The 20,018-nt window shown below is 41.6% G+C and overlaps 1 protein-coding gene across 1 annotated transcript in view; it reads right to left on the reverse strand.

Annotated features, from left to right (window-relative positions):
• The window catches only part of LOC308308094 (collagen alpha-1(XVIII) chain-like), a gene marked incomplete at both ends in the record, with an annotated part of 96,334 nt that overhangs the window by 15,822 nt on the left and 60,494 nt on the right, over positions 1-20,018 (reverse strand). The window contains 15 exons of the mRNA XM_080753463.1: positions 120-155; positions 2,352-2,435; positions 3,354-3,389; positions 4,284-4,382; positions 5,690-5,716; positions 7,996-8,067; positions 9,142-9,273; positions 10,137-10,181; positions 11,536-11,598; positions 12,325-12,447; positions 14,102-14,140; positions 15,100-15,177; positions 15,921-15,983; positions 16,131-16,157; positions 19,703-19,909. Of these exons, the coding sequence (XP_080609589.1) occupies positions 120-155; positions 2,352-2,435; positions 3,354-3,389; positions 4,284-4,382; positions 5,690-5,716; positions 7,996-8,067; positions 9,142-9,273; positions 10,137-10,181; positions 11,536-11,598; positions 12,325-12,447; positions 14,102-14,140; positions 15,100-15,177; positions 15,921-15,983; positions 16,131-16,157; positions 19,703-19,909 (1,131 nt within the window). The remainder of the gene's footprint in view (positions 1-119; positions 156-2,351; positions 2,436-3,353; positions 3,390-4,283; positions 4,383-5,689; positions 5,717-7,995; positions 8,068-9,141; positions 9,274-10,136; positions 10,182-11,535; positions 11,599-12,324; positions 12,448-14,101; positions 14,141-15,099; positions 15,178-15,920; positions 15,984-16,130; positions 16,158-19,702; positions 19,910-20,018) is intronic.

The raw sequence follows: 20,018 nt of genomic DNA on the forward strand, positions 1-20,018 counted from the left end.
AACTCTGTGAGGGCTACAAATGGAACCAAATGGGTTACAGGTCCATTTGGTTTAATGTGTACACTCTCAGAGTTAACACTCAGGACACTACCGTGTTTAGCAAAGGGATTCTGACTTACAGGGAATCCAGCTTGTCCTGGTTGACCAGCGCCTCCCTATAAAGCAAAAGCAAAATGGCTGAGTAATCATATAATAGATGATGCAGTCTTTTCAGCATTCTATGGTAAAGTATCCTCGGGCGAAAGAGGCAATATTCTCTGTTTCATTATAGCAGATTTGTGTGTGGATCTGGTCAATAGATTGACCGCTGCTGGCAGCCACTCGTGTCTGTGCATTGCATTCAATAATACCACCACACACACAATCATCAAAACGTTCATGTAACGCACAAGGGCTTCTAGAAATCCCCCACAACGTCTGTGTGCAACCCAGATACAGTACGCACAAAATGCACAGGCATAAATCAACAATAACCCTAATGACTAGGCCACTAGGGCATTCAGGAATAGTGATTTTTAGTATTCGAATTATTCGACCTCAAAGTATTCGAATAGTCGAACATTCGACAGGACTGTCCAAACTGTCAAATATTAAGTAAGCAAGAGGCGAACATTGTGAAAATAGCCGATCTACATGCTCACAACGCCTCGCGTTGCGAGGCGTTGTGAGCATGTAGATCTGCTATTTATTTATCTGCGGAACAGTCACATTAAATGTAATACCTACAATTCCAAGTGCTTGTCAGGGTGGGGGTCCCCAGTTCAAATATGTTTATTTTGGGGGTCACGGCCTAAAAAGTTTTGAGAACCCCTGGTATAGAGCATTAACAAATTCATCCTCCAGGGGCATTGACAACTCATTATTATGACTTCCTATCTAGCCAAGCTTTATAAACGATATATTCTTTAAAGAGAAAAAAAAAAAAAAAAAAAAAGAATATTCGACTTCGGTGAACAACGTCGAATAGTGACTTTGATATTCGAATATTCAAATATTTGGTGAATGCCCTACTAATGACTAATATTTAAATGCAGAAATTGTCCCTGGAATATTTATGCAGTCGTTTGAGTATCGGTGTTAGGTGTGTGAACTTCTCCACACCCACCTGAGGCCCAGGATTCCCAACAGCATCGTCCTGCAGGGGCACAAAAAGGAAATTAATCAAAGATAGAACAATCCCAATTATAAATTGGACAGTGGCAGCTCTGCACAGACCCAATGCTGGCAGAAGCACTTTGGTTTCCCATTTCAAAACAAAAATAAATCTTACAGAAATATTGAGTATGGAAGTATGGCGTGTATGTGTACTCAGCCAACACTGAGAAATCATCCGATCCACTACACAACTTTTAGCCGTACACAATATGTTGCAGGCATAGAATGATAAGCAACAACATTGCATATCTTTTCATGTGCACAAAATTGGTATACAACACAACAATGCCTTGCATGATTTCAAATGCAGGTGTTGGTACTGTCAGTCTGTCACTAACAGTATGCTGAATAGCACTGCCAAGTGGTCCTTTGGCTTGAATTTATAGGTGATCCTATTTTGGTGCTATATTAGTCTAGTAAATCTAGGGGAAAAAATACACTCAGGTTGGACAAAATTCTATTATTTAGTTTTTCAACTGATTCTGACAGGAAATTAGGTCTACTAGCCAGGATAAAAAATCTACCCTGATCTGCTCACTGCAAATACCCACAGTGGCCAAATCAAGTTGGGCTCCCATCGACTTTCTATACAGGAGGAAAATACCCAGAAAAAAGATCTGCTTTAAGTAGGATGTGAGGGGTCTAACTAGGGGTTTGTCATGATGCTGAATCCATTGCAAGCATTTGTTTTGCACAAAAAACATTCATTGTATTGTCTGGCGGTAAAACAATACTTTATAGCAGGGGTTTTCAAACTTGTTTGACTCAGGGCACCCCTATAAATAACCTTTTCATCCACGGCACTCCTGAATTAAACAGTTTTTTTTTTAGAATCTTACATCATATTGCACTGTATGTGTAATATGCATAATATGTAAATATGCATCTTTCAACCTGAGATACGATATGTACAGAGAAATATCCGATTCCATTAGAAAAGATTGAAAATAACTTTTATACTTGGACTGGCATCACGGCACCCACTTTGGGAAACCTATATAGAACCATTTGGTGCCAAAACTAAGCTGAAGAATCACTAACAAAGCGTAGAGAACTTCTAAAGAACCATGCAGGGCCTCATGGGGTTACAGCAGCAGCACTCTACCTATCCAAAGAACCGCTGAACAACCACATTTCTTTCTCTGTACAACGTCATAAATATTGCTTAATGGCATGTTTGTCTTTGTGTGACTTACACCACGCTGGTAGATGATCTGTCCTGGAGGTCCTGGTGGTCCTGGGAGTCCGGGCTGACCTGTACCATCTCTGCCTGCATCACCCTAGATATGAGGAAAACAAGATCAATAAATAATCAAAGATGAATTAATTAACCACTGAAGCGTTAATTTATACTCTGTCGTACGCCGAATTAGCCTGGAAACCAGACGCATCTGCGATTGCAAAAAAAAAAGAGAGAAAAAGGTCAATTTTATGGGGCCATGTCTGAATAGTGAGAATGGCAGATCTACAAGATCACAACGTGTTGCGGCGCATGTAAGATGTCACCATATAATGTTTTATCTATGTTATCTATGTTTGTGTTTTAGGTTTTGGTGACGTTAAAGGAGCTATAGTCTGTAGGGCCGACACTTTGTTTACATCCTAGTAGTATAGTTTAGAATGTAAACAAAGTGTCGGTCTGACAATGGCCAAAATGATTATTTTATCATTATTTTACGCTTTTTGTGGTCATTTTTGAATAGAAACACATAAATGAAGCTTATTTTTTATAAAATATTTTTGAAACATTATTTTTATTTTAGCATCCGTTTTTCAAGAAAAAGTTGACTATAGCTCCTTTAAGACTTGAAAAGGTCAAAGAGCTTAACGTTGAAGCAAATATGCAGGGCTTGTGCGGTTTGCTGATTTCCATACAATACTGTCATTGAGTTTCATTTTAAGCATTTTACTGCAGATCTTACAATATAACATCTGGGAAATCTTACCATGATATTAAGATTTTTTCATGTAAAGGACCCCAAAAGTAATATATATATATATATATATATATATATATATATATATATATATCTGGTGGGTGCGCACCCCCAATTGTTTTTTGTGCCACTGTGGTAGATAAAAATGCAGATGCCAGGATACATGGCTAGGTCATTTCAGCACACAACAACAGCCTCATAATGTCTGTGATTGCTTTTTGGTGAATATGATTGGAATGCTATACAACAAACAATACTCACCCTTTCACCCTTGTCACCCGACTGCCCCTTTGGTCCCTACAGTGAGATGACAAAAGTTATGCACAGTTAAAGCTCCATCGAAGCCCAAACAAAGGTGGAGAACACCACCCCCTCCCACATTGAAATCAAAAGGAATCCGCTGTTCATGAATGAGGATAAAAACCCACAGCTTATTCTAAGAACAAGATATAGACGTTAAAATCTCAAACCTCTGCCTTCATCATCTGGGAATTGAAAGAGACAATAAAAGTCTTGTGCTATTATAATTTATATATTTTAAAAACGTTCTCTCTTATCCACTGAATACAGCTACGGAATTAGTGTACTTTTAATTTGTATTCATGAGCACCGGATCGGTTTTCTTATCTGAAGTATTTAACCTTCATTTAAAAGCCACAGAGAGCTAAATTGCAGTGTTGTAAAAAGTACTCACATTTTATACTTAAGTAAAAGTATCAATACAGCAATGTAGAAATACTCCAGAATACTCCAGAATTCAAAATGTACTTGAGTAAAAGTATGAAAGTATTGGCATCAAAATGTACCAAAAGTAAAAGTACTAAATGCTTGAAAATAGCAGATCTACAAGCTCACAACGCGTCCCATCGCGACGCGTTGTGAGCTTGTAGATCGGCTATTTTCAAATAGCCACGGTATAGAATAGGGCTAAAGTGCATTAATGTATGTTTTATAATATAATCATTTATATCTGCAAAGTAACTAGTAACTAAAGTTTTCAAATAATTGTCGTGGAGTAAAAGTACAATATTTGGATCCGAGATGTAGTGGAGTAGAAGTAAAAGTACTGAAGTACAAATACCTCAAAACTGTACTTAAAGTGTACTGTAAAACTGTACTGTAAGTAAATGTACTTAGTTACTTTACACCACTGCTAAATTGCTAAAGAGACGAGTAAAGCATGGTGCATACGTGTGGTCCAGGGAAGCCATCCAGTCCTGGTCTGCCGTCTCTTCCTTGAGCTCCATCACTGCCCTTCTGGCCTGGGATGCCAGGTAGACCGGCCCTGCCCTGCACACATCAACACGTTCACATCTCATTCTCATTAGCGTGCTCAAACATTCTCAGGTTCTGTTTTACATACTATAAGAGGAAGTTATTGTGAAACTAAAAGATCTCTGATTTGAATCCTCAGAACCGAGATGAAAATGTGGGCTAATGAAATATTCTCTATTCCCTGTAGATCATACATGGGCAACTGGCGGCCCTGGGGCCACATGCGGCCCCCACCTTCACTTAATGCGGCCCGCAGGTTAATATCAGAATACTGATATATTATTGGTTTCAGCTGTTATAACTCCAAACATGCAAACATGACAAGCTTTAATTACTTCAGTTGACTGTATATTAGTATCTTCTTGATGTCTGATGCATTTGTGATTAAGTTCATAAAGTAAGAAGTAAGATAAGTAACATAAGAACCTGTACATGCATTTGAAATTAAATAAAACATTACTTTTCTGACTAGCAATTAAAAAAATTGCAAAAATAGCAGATCTACATGCTCAAACCGCATCGCAGTGAGACACGTTTTGAACTTGTAGATCTGCTATTTTTGCTATTTTTGACTGTATATGCATTGTGGCCCTCTGGGGTGTGTGTGAAAATATAGTGGCCCCTTCCAGCATCAAAGTTGCCCACCCCTGCTGTAGATGGTTATATTCATAGTGATCTTGAGCAAGGCATTTGTTCCAACTTGCAAAAGCAAAAAAAAAAAAAAAAAAAAAAGCAACTTGCTCCAATTGACCATATCCACCTGGCGGCCATGTTTGAAATTTGCACTGAAACTGGGGTGGCAACTGGGGTGACATTTCATTAACTTAATGGCAAGATGGCCGCCGTGTGAATATGGTCTATGGAGCTTACGCTTTGCCAGCCGTAGAAGACTGGTTGTACAGCAGCTTCCAGACATATATCATATATCAGTATCTTAAACCTATTATTCCATTCCCATGGCTGCAGCTAGAATGCGTTTTCGATCAAGGCAACTGGTTAACGACATGAACCCTAGCATCTCTATTGTGGGCATGTCATAGTAGGCTAACATTTTGGCAACAAGAGTCAATCTCCAAGCTCATTTTAGATCGGCTATTTTTGGCAAAGAGATTTGGTGTAGAGGGAGAAACAATCATCGCTTTCTTTTCTCCTGAACTCTCTGCGGTTTCAAAGATGGACTAGAGAAATTATTCCTGTGATCAACCGTCTTGATAAAAGTGATTAATGGACGCATTTGTCCAAAAAAAATTATTTATGTTTTCGGCTCCCGTTTCTAAGGTCAAGCATGAGAAGGCAATTACCAGGCCAATTACTGTACTTACCGTCAGGCCAGGGGGACCAGGAGGACCCTGAAAGAAAAGAAGAAAAGAAAAAAACAAACAGATAAATGAATAAATATCCTCAACATCAATATAACCACACGCACACGCACAGTGGCGGCCCCAAGGGTGTGCTAGCGGGGCGATTGCCCAGGGCGGCACTTTGCGGGGGCGCCAGAAGAAGAAAAAGAAAGAAAAAAGTATAGTGAACGCCGTGCAAAAACAGCTCAACCGTCCACTCCCTTGTCTGTTTAAATCAGACCGAATACAACAACACCACCTGGTGGTATGATAGAGGCTGGCAGCTCCAAGCAATACACTCCGCCCCCCCCCCCCCTCCCCTCCTTGTGATGTCATATCCACGCGCCAGTATTGAAATATTGAAAACAACAACAGCATGGAGTTCCTCACATCTGTGGACATGACTAGATATTACCAGTAAGACTCCCTAATCGGGAGATAAGCGACCGTTGGTCGCTTATCTCCACAAATATCACAACCTCCACCTCTCATGTCATACGGGTAGCCATAGTTACACCTGGAATGTTGAATCTCCATATATGGAGATAACCTACGCATCACACAAAGTCTGACCTCACCAGCCCATACTTGGGCATGGACGACTTATATCTCCATATACGGAGATGGCCATATATGGAGATACGATGACATCACAGAGTCCACAGCTGATGATGTGGCGTGATGTCATACAATACACAAACAAGCCCTATATAAAGGGGCAATTCTCACCAGGGAAGAGAGCATTGCCTGGAATGTTGAATCTCCATATATGGAGATAACCTACGCATCACACAAAGTCTGACCTCACCAGCCCATACTTGGGCATGGACGACTTATATCTCCATATACGGAGATGGCCATATATGGAGATACGATGACATCACAGAGTCCACAGCTGATGATGTGGCGTGATGTCATACAATAAACAAACAAGCCCTATATACTGATGCGATACGATGACATCACAGAGTCCACAGCTGATGATGTGGCGTGATGTCATACAATAAACAAACAAGCCCTATATACTGATGCGGAGATATGAGCAGGGCAAAGGTGTGACGTGTGACGTGTGAGTTGCTTGCCCTGAAACATCACATGGAGAGGATTATTTTGTTCTTGAAAACATAGACCTCAGGCTCTATATCAGCCAGGATATAGGAACTCTTGTCTCACTGTGCGTGACTGTGAAACAACCATTTTTCCTGACCAGCACAAAGGTAAGACAGTCAGATCATAAACCCTATTATATTAAGCCCAAAATGGTTCTGCCGCCGTGTAGAACCGAACCGATTTTAACTTAAAAAAATGCATAATTTGCCCGCAAATATCCGATTTTTCCGGCCATAGGGCGGCGCTATACTACCTGGCACAGGGCGCAATATGCGTACGAACCGCTACTGCACACGCACACTATGCATACAGTCAAATGTAAGTACTCCACACGTTCGAAAAATACTGAAAACCCCACATGGGGTTTGCAACGTTACATTCAAGGATACAAAGTGCACCTCAAGAGGTACATTTCCTAGTACAAGATCCTAACATCCTAACGTATAGCTTTTAACCGTTGGGATAGTGTTACACTTACACCTCTAAAGGATATCAATATTAACTCTTTTAATGACAATGGCGAGCGCTCATCACGTGTGCATAACGCCACGGCGAGCATTTGTCAGATCCTGTGTTGGTGCCAGACTGAGCACAGGGGGGAGGGGCCGTTGTCTGCCGTTGTCCACAGCAACCACAGTGCCGGCTTTGGAGTGAAGTGAAACCTAAGCAGTAATGGCGGATTGATCTCCTTTCTTTGTGTTTTTTGCGGCCCTGGATCTACTTTCTCTCCTTCCGTGTTGATTTTGGGTGCAAAGCAGGCACACTCTACTGGCGCTATCTTTGTAAGGGAGGTTTGCGGCCGCCTGTTTTTCTTTGCGACTCTATGAGACATGCGGCAGTCTTTTACGCAACACCGCGGGTGGACATAATGGATGGATATTATTCTATAACAGTGGTTCTCAAACTTGTACAAGTCAAGGTCTCCCCTTAACTCGGACAGTGTACAAATGGAACCAAATGGACCCATTAGGGTTCATTTGGTTCCATTTGTACACTGTCAGAGTTACAGACTTGTATGGGTCAATTTAGACCTCCATAAAGGAACCCACAGAGTCCCTGGAATCCACTTTGAGAACCAATGTTCTATAAAATCGCAAAGGTAAGGTATTTTGATGGCAGGGAACAGACAATAAAAAGGCCTAGATTTGTCTGTAAAGTAGTTCATGAGAGGTACTAACCTGTATTCCCACAGGTCCTCTGACGCCAGGAACCCCGTTGGAGAAAACGCCACCGGAGCCCTCCATGTCATCCTGCAAACAACCCACAGCCACTGATTGGATCATTGAAATTCCTGTTGAACTAGTCTATCAACACATCCTGATAGAGGTTAAGATTTAAACATGTTGTTAAGACATTTGTCACGGAGTGAAGGGGATACAGGCCTAGAGAATTTAATCTTTGTTTATATTTATTTTTTTACATTAAGCTTCGTCAACACCAACATAATTCACTTTATGTTGCTTTAGAGCAGACACAATCATGCACTGTAGCGGGCCGAGTGTTTGCAGGTTTTTGTTCCAACTCAACGCCACTTAAGGTGACTTCACTATTTATGACACCTTTCAAACATAGATTGGTGAACTTGTTCATCCCAGATCTTTTTCTTCTTTTTTGCCAAGTAGCCAATTACTTTTACCCCATTTTCCCCCCAATTTAGTTGTTATATCTTTAATCATCCCCAAACATTTTTTTTTTTTTTTTTAAGATTTGTTTTTGGGCTTTTATGCCTTTATTGGATAGGACAGTAGACTGACAGGAAATGGGGGGAGAGATGGGGAGTAACACATGGCAAAGGTTGTCCGGATCAGGAATCGAACAGGCGACGCCGCCAGGCATCCATGCCTATGTGGCAATGCCTAAGTGGTATGCGCCTGGACCAGTAGGCCAGCAGGCGCCATCCCCAAACATTTCTGTGGTTTGTCACTGCTGTTGTACCCTACTGGTAATTGTGGTAAATGGTGCATTTATATAGCGTGTTTTATCCAAAGCGCTTTACATAGCTTGTGCATTACATTCATATACCGATGGCAGAGGAAACCATGCAAGGCACCAAGCTAAAGGACACTTCGACACTAACTCTGGGGGAGCCCGGGATAGAAGATCCGGCAACTCTACCCCTGAGCCACTGCCACCCGGCTGGCTCACTTGCCAGTGGTCCTACTCCTCCAATTAAACACCCCTGCTGACAGGCACCAGCCCACCCTGTAAGAGTCCCTGGCGAAGCCACAAATATTGCCCTCCCTGCCCCCACCCCCTCCCCCCACCGACAGCGGTGGACAGGTACTTCACCCCTGTGTCACCTGAGTGCTCATGTTAAGACTTACAAAGCCAACGCGATAGCGTGGCCCAGGTGGGCCCGCAGGCCCAGGTGGTCCGACTGGTCCCATTGGTCCAGGCAAGCCGGCTAATCCACTCTCCCCTGGAGTACCCGGTAAACCTGGTTCTCCTCCAGCCCCCTGGGAAATGAATTGACAATGGTGTAAAATTAGTATTTCAATTAGTGTTCCTCTGTGAATAGAGGAACCGATGCTGGTGAGTTCATGGATTAACTGATTGGTTGGCTGTGTCCATCTGTCTGTCTGTCTGTCTGTCTGTCTGTCTGTCTGTCTGTCTGTCTGTCTGTCTGTCTGTCTGTCTGTCTGTCTGTCTGTCTGGCCGTAACACTCATATCATAAAAAGGTTATTCAAAAGTGTGAATTTGATTGAAAAATTGTACAGTGGAACAAACACATGGTCATTTCAAGGCATTCAACCGACTAGCACGCAGAAATGCAATCACAGCAGCCACCCAGTTCATTCACATGAGGACATTGCTGAGCCTTGGGGTATTTGCTACTCCATTATACCCCTATGTGAAGCCTGACATCTAGTGGTGAAATGTTTTGTACTGCACTGGATAGCTACAAAAGGCTGTGTTGGTGCCAGTTGATGTCACTCTCTATACGTATACGTATACCTGGCACCAACATCAGCCAATAGAGTAAAAGTGATTAGTGTATCTGTGGGTTTTAACAACTACATTGCATCCATTGGAACACAGCTTCTTTTGTTTCCATTTCCTGAAAATGTACAGTCTGGGACATACTGTACAAGGTTAACCCCCGGGCAGCAACGAAAAAATAAGGATTTGACCATACGATGTTAACTCTGGATGCTCCTCCTCAACCCTTCACAGAAGAAACACATTGGAAGAGATGTTTCTTTGGAATTGGAAGTGAGACAATATCCCCGAAAGTAAACCTCACACACACAAGGAAACAAAGAAAGACAATTAGGTTTTTGTAGTAAAAAGTAAATAAATAAGACCGTCGTAACCGACCTTCTGTCCTGGTGCTCCTGGAAGGCCCAGCTCTCCTGTGTCCCCCTGTGGTGTGAAGGAGACAACGATATGAACAATAAACCAGTACAATGGCAAGCATTATATTAAATAGATCCCATGTTGAGCACTTAGGACACGTACAGTAAGGCCTGTCACAATTATGACATAATCGCCTATCGTAAAATCGTCATAATCGTTTCCATGTTGAAAAATGTTCAGACATTTCGTAACATTTTCCGAAAAATAGCAGAAATAGCAGATCTACAAGCTTACAATGTGTCACAAAGTGACGCGATGTAAGCTTGACGTTATTTTTTTTGGGGGGGGGGGGGGGAATTATTAAAGGGATCCCTGGCTAATACGACAAATATGCCTTAATACATTATAATTGTCCTCTATAACTACAATGTAAAATTAAAAACACCTTAAATATTGTATTTCTTCTAGAAATAGCTAATCTTTCACTCAATAGGGGAAATGGCCGTCGCAAGTTGATGATGTCATAAATGTCATGTGTGATCTATCCCTATGTAATTTATGGCATACATGTGCAAATAAAAACAAACGTAATACTTCCTATGGTTAATATGAGCATCAAACCAATTTTTCAAATGTGTTTGTGTTTTTATTTGCTCATGCATGCCATAAATTCCATAGGGATAGATCACACATGACATTTATGACATCATCAACTTGTGACAGGCATTTCCCCTATTGAGTGAAAGATTAGCTATTTCTAGAAGAAATATAATAACTGAGGTGTTTTTAATTTTACATTGTAGTTATAGAGGACAATTATAATGTATTAAGGCATATTTGTCGTATTAGCCAGGGATCCTTTTAAATGTGTCACTAATTTCTTTGTATATTTAAGTTATTGGTCATATCAGCCCAGTGCAATTTGAGATCATGTTCAACGCCAAAAACACAAGTAAATCGTTAATCGCAATTATTTGTGTGACAACTGATCGCCAACAGCCCTACGTCCAGTACCTGGGGTACATTTCAAATGCAACTGACAGGTCTAGAGCGTTTATTAGATCTCTGCTGGCGAGCAGAAACCAGCTAACTCCAAAATGTTCATTTTTCAGGAAATGAAAAAACATCCAACTCTGGTGAATCATTTGTCCAATCTTTAACTGGAGTTTAGGAGTTTTTTTGTACTACTTTTTTACTACTCGGTTCAATATGTTTTATTACCAACACTCAGGCGTAAAGGGTGTTCAATAGCACTGATTTATGAAAAGAAAAGAAAAAAAGGGGGAGTTAGCTGGTTTCACGACAATATGTTATCTGTATCTGGTTTACAGCTACTTATTTCTAATGTTACATAAGCACAGCAAAAGGAAAGAGACAAAGAGAACTATCGTCTGCAAAGGGATTTCCATTTGTTGGGTACCTTGTCTCCCTTGAGGCCAGGGCGTCCTGGGAAGCCATCGACACCTGGCGGACCCGGCAGGCCCTGGGGGACAAAACGCTCAGTTCAAAAACAGGACCTTGATTTGGTTAAGTTATACATATTAGGTTATATATCATCATTATATTAGGTTAAATATCATTAGCCTCTCTACTCGGACAAGATGAGGGTGATACTGTAGGAGCAATTCACTCTTTGTCAAGTCCCACCCCATGTCGCTCTGTTACTAGGTGGGACAATAAAGCCAGGGAAGACTATTTTTATAATGGAAGTGAATGGGAAAAAAAAGATTTTTCATAGCCTCATTATTGCTATTTAAAGTACCAGAATCTCTTAGTTACATCGATATCGTTCATGTGAACTAGTTTGTTGAAGCTTATTCATTATACTTCGCTATGACCGTGCCGCACCGCATCGTGGCCGTACCACACATCACCGCACAATGCAGTGTCTATGCAAGACTAGTAATCCACATAGTGATTTCTTTTTATCATTTCAACAAATATTCACTGTGTATTCACTTCATTTTGTTCCAAAATGTTCCTATTTATCATGACAAAGCAAAAAATAAAATATAAATAAATATCAATTTAAAACGACACTCTCGCCATTAATATTAATGGTAGAATGTGGACTTTCTCCCACTGCATAACTCTGCCTCCGGTAGCAAAAGAGAACGATTTTTCTGGTTGGCCAGTCAGAGACCAATCAGAAGGCTGACAAAGGATCAATTTGGTTAGTGGCTGTCAAGTGACACAGGCTGACACCTACAGTTCTACCAGGGGCCCCGTCCTGTCCTGGGGGTCCGACTACCCCAGAGCTTGCTGAGGTGCCGACGACAGCGGGTCCCGGAGGACCGGGGGGTCCTGGGGGGCCAGGTAAACCTGGCAGTCCCTGCAACAAGAAAGATTGGACAAATGATTCACCAGTAATAATAATCAGTGCTGGGGGTAACCAGTGGTGGGAAAAGTACTCAAATGTTTTACTATGTGAAAGTATCAATACTGCAATATAGAAATACACTGTTACAAGTAAAAGTCCGGAATTTAAAATGTAAAAAAAGTATAAAAGTATTGGCATCAAAATCTACTTAAAAGTAAAAGTACTATTCACAATGTAGAATGTCTCATTTCAAGTTTTCAAATGTATAAAAACCTTTTGAAAATAACAGATCTACAAGCTCACAATGTGTGGCATCGCGACACATTGTGAACTTTGTGAGCTTTGTGAGCATTTGGTGTCACACGCGGTTGATGGAATTGATCGAGAGAAGACAGACCGTGTGCCTTTTAGCAAGGCCGTGGAAGTATTCACACTATTTTTGGATTTATTGGTGAAAGGAGGAGCTCAATATCATGCAAATGCAAATGCAAATTGCCCAGGACAGCTCCACAACACTCCGGTAGGCTGCACTCTTTACTTAGTTACTTTTCTCAGAAGGTTATCCTGTAACGTAACAGGATACTTTTTAATGGCAATAAACATGCCTTGAAACTGTAGCATAACAAGTTACTTTTAAAAGTAACATTACCCAACACTGATAATAATACCCGACTGCTGATACAGCGTGTTCTGCGCCAAGGTGAATTCCTATAGCAGCCTCTGTACTCTACAGTGATTCTGATGTCACTGGAGACAGTTCACTAGCTAGAGTTTCACAGTTTTGTGTCCAACTGTTTAAACAACAAAAACATTTTACAACTAAACACAGGTGCGATTTTGTTTTAAGCTGTGTCTCTTGAATCAGCACATCTTCACTAGCCTGTATTACAAATGACGTGCATTTAGTTCAGCTTCAAAGACAGTGTTTATGCACACATACATTAATTAATATTATAATAATACATCAGTACAGCTGACTTCCGTCATTGCAACTTGAGTACTATCAGAACCGTCACATCTTGTCCGTATCCGTCCGTCTGGACGGGTAACGCCTGACACTGTGGTTCCCCTGACACATCACTGTGACATCACAGTGATGTCAGATACTCAGAACAGGGATCTCCATATATGGGCATAAAAGGGATTCTGTTAGGGATCTCCATATCGTCACTGTCGGGCAGAAACCTCGTATCTCCAAGTTTCAAATTTGTAATTTTTTTCACAAAGTAAAGCCCTGCTTCATCATACATGCCGTCGCACAAAAGTAGTGAAAACAGCAGATCTACAAGCACACAACGCCTCGCACCGCGAGGCGTTGTGTGCTTGTAGATCGGCTGTTTTCACTAGTTTAAATCATTTTTAAAATGATAAATGCAAAACGAACGGTATTGGACATACAAGGTGTTCACCCGACAACGACGATATATGGGCATAAAAGGGATTCTGTTAGGCATCTCCATATATGGGCATAAAAGGGATTGTATCCCAGATGATGCCCTGTTAGGAGAACCACACTAACAGAATCCATATATGGCAGATATAGACAGATGGCCAAGACAGATGGCGGGCCTCGCTTTTCGCCCTTAGGCGTCTTACTGGTAATAATAATATATTATTATTAGTATTATTAGTGTTGTTGTTGTTATATTAAGTGTATTGTACGCACCCGCTCAGGGAATCCTGAGCCCTCCTCGTCCACAAAGGTCTGAAACACAAAGAACAAAACATGTTCACAATGCTGTCTATTGTAAACCCAGTGTGTGTGTGTGTGTGTGTGTGTGTGTGTGTGTGTGTGTGTGTGTGTGTGTGTGTGTGTGTGTGTGTGTGTGTGTGTGTGTGTGTGTGCGCGCGCGTGGGTGCTAGGGCATTCACCAAATATTCGAATATCAAAGTCACTATTCGACGTTGTTCACCGAAGTCGAATATTCGCTTATTTTTAGTTTTTCATCTTAAAAAAATCACACCTGTGTGAACTGAGCGGTGGTCGTGGTGTGTGTGTGTGTGTGTGTGTGTGTGTGTGTGTGTGTGTGTGTGTGAGACCCCCCCTCCCCTCCCCCTGTGTGTGTGTGTGTGTGTGTGTGTGTGTGTGTGTGTGTGTGTGTGTGTGTGTGTGTGTGTGTGTGTGTGTGTGTGTGAACGTGTGTGTGTGAGTGTGTGTGTGAACGTGTGTGTGTGAGTGTGCCTGGCCTATCCTGAACAACAGCGCCCCTCCCTTAACATGTGTGGTCATAAAAGGTACTGTAGGCTACATACAGACACGGACGGAGACAGACAGACAGACCCACACACACCGCCACGTATAGGAGCGTTGTGACCACTGCTCAAAAATATATATTTCTTCATGGTTTATAAAGCTTGGCTTGATAGGAACCCTGACAAGCACATTGTAGGTATTACATTTAATGTGACTCGGTTCCGCAGATAAATATTGTGAAAATAGCAGATCTACATGCTGACAACGCCTCGCAACGCGAGGCGTTGTGAGCATGTAGATCGGCTATTTTCACAATGTTCGCCTCTTGCTTACTTAATATTTGACAGTTTGGCCAGTCCTGTCGAATATTCGACTATTCGAATACTTTGAGGTTGAATAATTCGAATACTAAAAATCACTATTCGTGAATGCCCTAGTGTGCGCGCGTGCGTGTGTGTGTGTATACTCACAGATCTGGACCCTGATGCCGGGGGTCCGGGAGGTCCGGGAAGCCCTCTGGGGCCAGGCTGGCCACTCCCAGTCTCTCCCTGTGAACAGGACCACACGTTCGCTCAATCCCATCATACAACAGGTAGTTCCGACTAAGCAATCTGATTGGCTGAAATAGCTTTATACCCATGCGAATAATGAGCATTGCCACACTGACTGGTCTCATCAAACAAAGATATCAGCTGTGCACGTCCCACTGGGAGGAGACCTTATGGCAGACCAAAGACCAGATGGAGGAATTATATCTGAACGCCTCGGGATACTCCCAGAGGGAGTGGAGGAAGTTGCTTAGGATAAGGAACTCTGGAAGTCTCAGCTGGAACTGTTACCCCCTCGACCCGACTCCGGATAAGCAGTTGAAGATGGATGGATGGATGGTTGCGAAAGAGCTGAAGGGCTCCCTCTCGCAACACTATGCAAGCGGCTAGGCTAGCAGTTTTCATGTGAAGGTCAGGGGCATAGTAGCTCAATGTTGTATTAAAAAATTACAAATGTCAAATTTCTATCAAATATCAAATATTATATTTGATATATTTGATATATATATCAAATATTATTACAATAAAATGAAGTTGACATGTTTTTTTTGTTAAGGCAACTGCTGTATAATCGCAATATTACACTTCTGCGCTGCCTATGGCACTCGCCACCCTAACCCTAACTCTAACAAAAGGGAAACAAGGGATGACTTAAGAGCTTCAGCTTAAAGGCCCGGGCTGTTACCGAATATTATGGCCGTTTGTCCTGCATCATAGACAAAGTGTGAGGTGGAATATTGTACCTTCTGTCCTTTAGGTCCAGAGTCGCCGGGAGTCCCTGGGAAACCTGGAGGTCCGACAGGGCCCTGTGTTCAAAGAGCACCGTGTTAAGTTGATACTGTCTAAACTCTAAAGCCATGTAGATTCCTTACACTAAAGTCAAATTACATCTTATTTCTTTGCTGATTTTACATGGTTTGCACTGAGCTTGATGAAATATGAGAAAAACGTACTGTTTTGCCATCTTCACCAGGATCACCCTGTAGACAGACAAGGAAAACAAAACAATGTGATTCTATGTTCAAGATCAAATCACATGGGAGGCGGTGTATATAAAGTCACCACACTAGGGTATGAACACAAACAGCCAGCCTGCATAGTGCAGCTTCACCACTGAACACCGCATCGTGATTTGTGCGGCTTTATTCACAAACAGCACTCTATGGAGGCCACGCTGTTATTAGACCCTATCATAAGTCTTGTTTTTAGAAAGACACGCAAAAGGTCATGCTTAATACATTGGCAAACAACAGATGATCGTGATCATCATTTTCTACATTTTTTTTTTCAGAGCAGCATTTTGCAATAAATATTAAAAAAATGACTTATATTTATTGCAAAAATAGCAGGTCTACATGTAGATATGCATTTTTTTATTTATTTCTTAAATAGAACATAATATAGAGGGTATGCATACATTTTGCAATAAATATAAAAAAAAAGGACTTATATTTATTGCAAAAATAGCAGGTCTACATGTAGATATGCATTTTTTCTTTCTTTCTTAAATAGAACATAATATAGAGGGTATCAGTGGCGTAGCTAGGGGTAGGAAAGTTAGACTGAGGTAAGGGGGCCCAAGGTGCCAGAGGCCCTCGAAAAGTCTGGATTAAAACTCTTTTTCCCCCAATTAATAATAATTATTATTATGATGTTTATCATTTGTGTCTAAAAACTTAAAATTACTGCTGGAATAAAACCAATGAGCGATACAATTTAAATAATTGAGGGTCCCTATATTATATACTCACCCCTTACAAAGCTAAAATGGTTTCTCCTGCTTTCACGTTGTTTTGAGACCTATAGTAGCTTTGCGGTTTGTGCGTCCGCTTGCATCATGTTATGGTTGTGAAACTTAGGTGTGCTATAAAGGATAATTATGATCATCTGAAGTAAATGGAAAAGTCTTTTCATTGGCCCTGCAAACATAAGATCAACTCTCACGTTCTGTTCGCCCCACCCTCCCCCGGTCCTGACTGTAAAGCAGCTTCTTCAGCACACAACAGCATGCATTGAACAGAGACAGGGAGAGGGAGAAAAAAAAAAAAAAAGACTGCAAACATAAGATCAACTTTCAGGTTCTGTTCGCTCCACCCTCCCCCGGCTTCTTCCACACACAACACGCATTGAACAGAGACAGGGAGAGAGAGAAAAAAAGACGTAATGTGACATAGAGCAGCATGTTTCATTACTGTAAACTGAGAGGAGAGCTTGACTGTTTACACTCAAGGAAGCAGCTGATGTCTGTGGGTAAGCATGCAACAGAAAATCTTCTCCCCTCTTCCTTCTTCCTTCTTTATCCAACACCATTAAGCAATAAGCATGGATAACGTTTTAAGCACAAACGCAAGTGTTTCGAACGAAACACCTGTTTGCTAAGTTCTGGAAGGAAGCACTCCCAAACTAGTGACATGATCAGTTGATCACAATCGCATCATGTTATGAATGTATGTAGGTTCCCAAATCAAAGTGAAAAATGGTTTGGTTTGTTGCAACAATGACTAGTTATCTAAAGTATGGTAATAGTGTCAAGTAGTGTGAGGATTAATGTCAGAGTGTTTGTGTTTGAGCGCCTCAGTGCGGCCGCTGCAGAGTTCATGTGCAACCTCTTCCAGAGAGATAGATGGAGACACTAGAAACTCTGCTGGAGAAACAAGACAAACTGCTGGATGTCCCTAGTAATAACAATAATTGTATAATATCCCATCATCTATCTGGTAGTCATATGATTATGTCATACAAAAAGAACAATCTAGGCATCACAATATTTTTGTTTCAGTCAGTCACAGTAGGCTATTATTGTTTTGTGAACTCCCAAAATGTTCACAGGATCTTGCTGTAGATTAAACACACTGACTGACTTTGCTGTTAAAACAATGTATGTGCATACACACAGACACAGTACACACAAGAATGTCCTGTTATGCCATTCTCATATAGCCATATATGATCTAGCCTGTTATACAGTAGATGTATTCTCAGATCATTATATCCAACCCTTGTTTTCCATAGTTTAGCTAACTAGCCAAAGTTCTGATTGCATGCAGACTCATGTTTGCATGTAGGCTAATCATGTTCATACTTCACCCAATCTGAATAGTCCTATACTGCTTATTTTTTCTCCTATTCTACTTCCTATGTATAGCCTATATGCTTCACTCCTCATGTGCATTTGCTTGAGCACTGCTGCTATTGATTAGTGATTGTATATTCTGCACAACACCTGCACATATTTAAGCTGCTACTAAAAATACAATGTAGTGTTTTATTGTTATACTGTTTTATATTGGCTTGCATGGGAGGCTGGGCTCAAGTCAGAGTTCTGGTGTCTCATTCACTTGCTGGTGATGATGGTGGTCTGCACTTTTTATTTCATGGGACTGTTGTGGATTATACTGTATTAATAATACAGTAGCTGTATCTGAGTGTGCATGTAATGGATGATTATGTGTAGTGATCATGGTTAGATCAAGTTAAAATTCCTGGACTTTGTTTCAAGAGCTAGCATTGTCAAATTGTTACACCAGACACTACATGTTTGTTTATATCCTGCTTAGGCTACAAGAGTAAAACTAAAAGTAGACAAAAATGGTAAATGGTGTTACAATTTGACAAATAAGGTGAACATGATTGCTGAGGCGATCACGGCTACCGTATCATTGTGAGACATGTCATTCAAACAGTAACAAAGTGTTCCCGGTTGGCCGGTTCTCCGCTTGCATGGGGGGGGCCCATACAGATTTCTGGCCTAGGGGCCCAGAATTGCTAGTGACGCCCCTGGAGGGTATGCATACATCATCATACCTGGAAGTTAAGCGGGAACGCCTACTGAGTGGCAAAAAAACTACTCTGGCCCATACATCCCATACATCCAAACAGAAAAGTCCTATCTGATTGCATTAAAGGACGTTAAACGTAGCTAAACTCACTTTATCACTCACTTTGCCACTCGATTTGCCATTCACTTTATGCATGCACATACCCTCTATAACAGGGGTTCCCAAACGTTTTTGTCTCAGGGCACCCCATAAATATTTTTTTAATCCGAGGCACCCCTACATTATAATTTTCACTCCCAGCACCTTATATTTATAGCATATCGTCATTGTCGGGTGGAAACCTTGTAGGCCTATGTCCAAAACCGTTCGTTTTGTATTTGTCATCTATAAAATGTACTAAACTAGTGAAAGCATCGCGAGGCGTTGTGTGCTTGTAGATCGGCTGTTTTCACTAGTTTTGTGCGACAGAGGTTTCTGCCCGACAGTGACAATATTTTAGTGATTAAGTTGCGAGGAAAATGTTGAGATAATAGTCATTCTGGTTAGAAATAACTTTGTACTTCAAGTTTAAAATGATACTAAATATTTCTTCAAGTGTCCAAATAAATTCCAAATATTATCAAATGATCTCGCGGCACCCCTGGACTGCCGTCACGGCACCCCAGGGTGCCCCGTCACCCACTTTGAAAACCCCTGCTCTATAACACGTCTCATTCTCAAGGGGTTATGGTGTGTACAGTACTTACCGCCTCTCCATCGATTCCTGGCGTTCCCTGAGAGCCCGGGACCCCTGGTGGTCCCGGTGGTCCTCTGGGGCCAGGGAGCCTCTCTACTACCGAGCCGTCACTGCGCTCCGTCAGCTCTGGGGTGGGCCCTAGAGGGCCAGGGGGGCCGGGGGGCCCCGCTGGCCCCGTGTCTCCCTTGTTCCCTGGGTAGCCGAACCCTGCACTTCCCTGGGAAGACAGGATGACCATCAGAGTTGATTGTTTGTAGATAAAATCAAATGATATGATATTGATATATTACAATCATCATGATGCGTGACTTTTCATGTGATGAATG

Source organism: Nannobrachium achirus (genome assembly GCF_963921795.1).
Source record: "Nannobrachium achirus genome assembly, chromosome: 22".
Lineage (NCBI taxonomy): Eukaryota > Metazoa > Chordata > Actinopteri > Myctophiformes > Myctophidae > Nannobrachium > Nannobrachium achirus.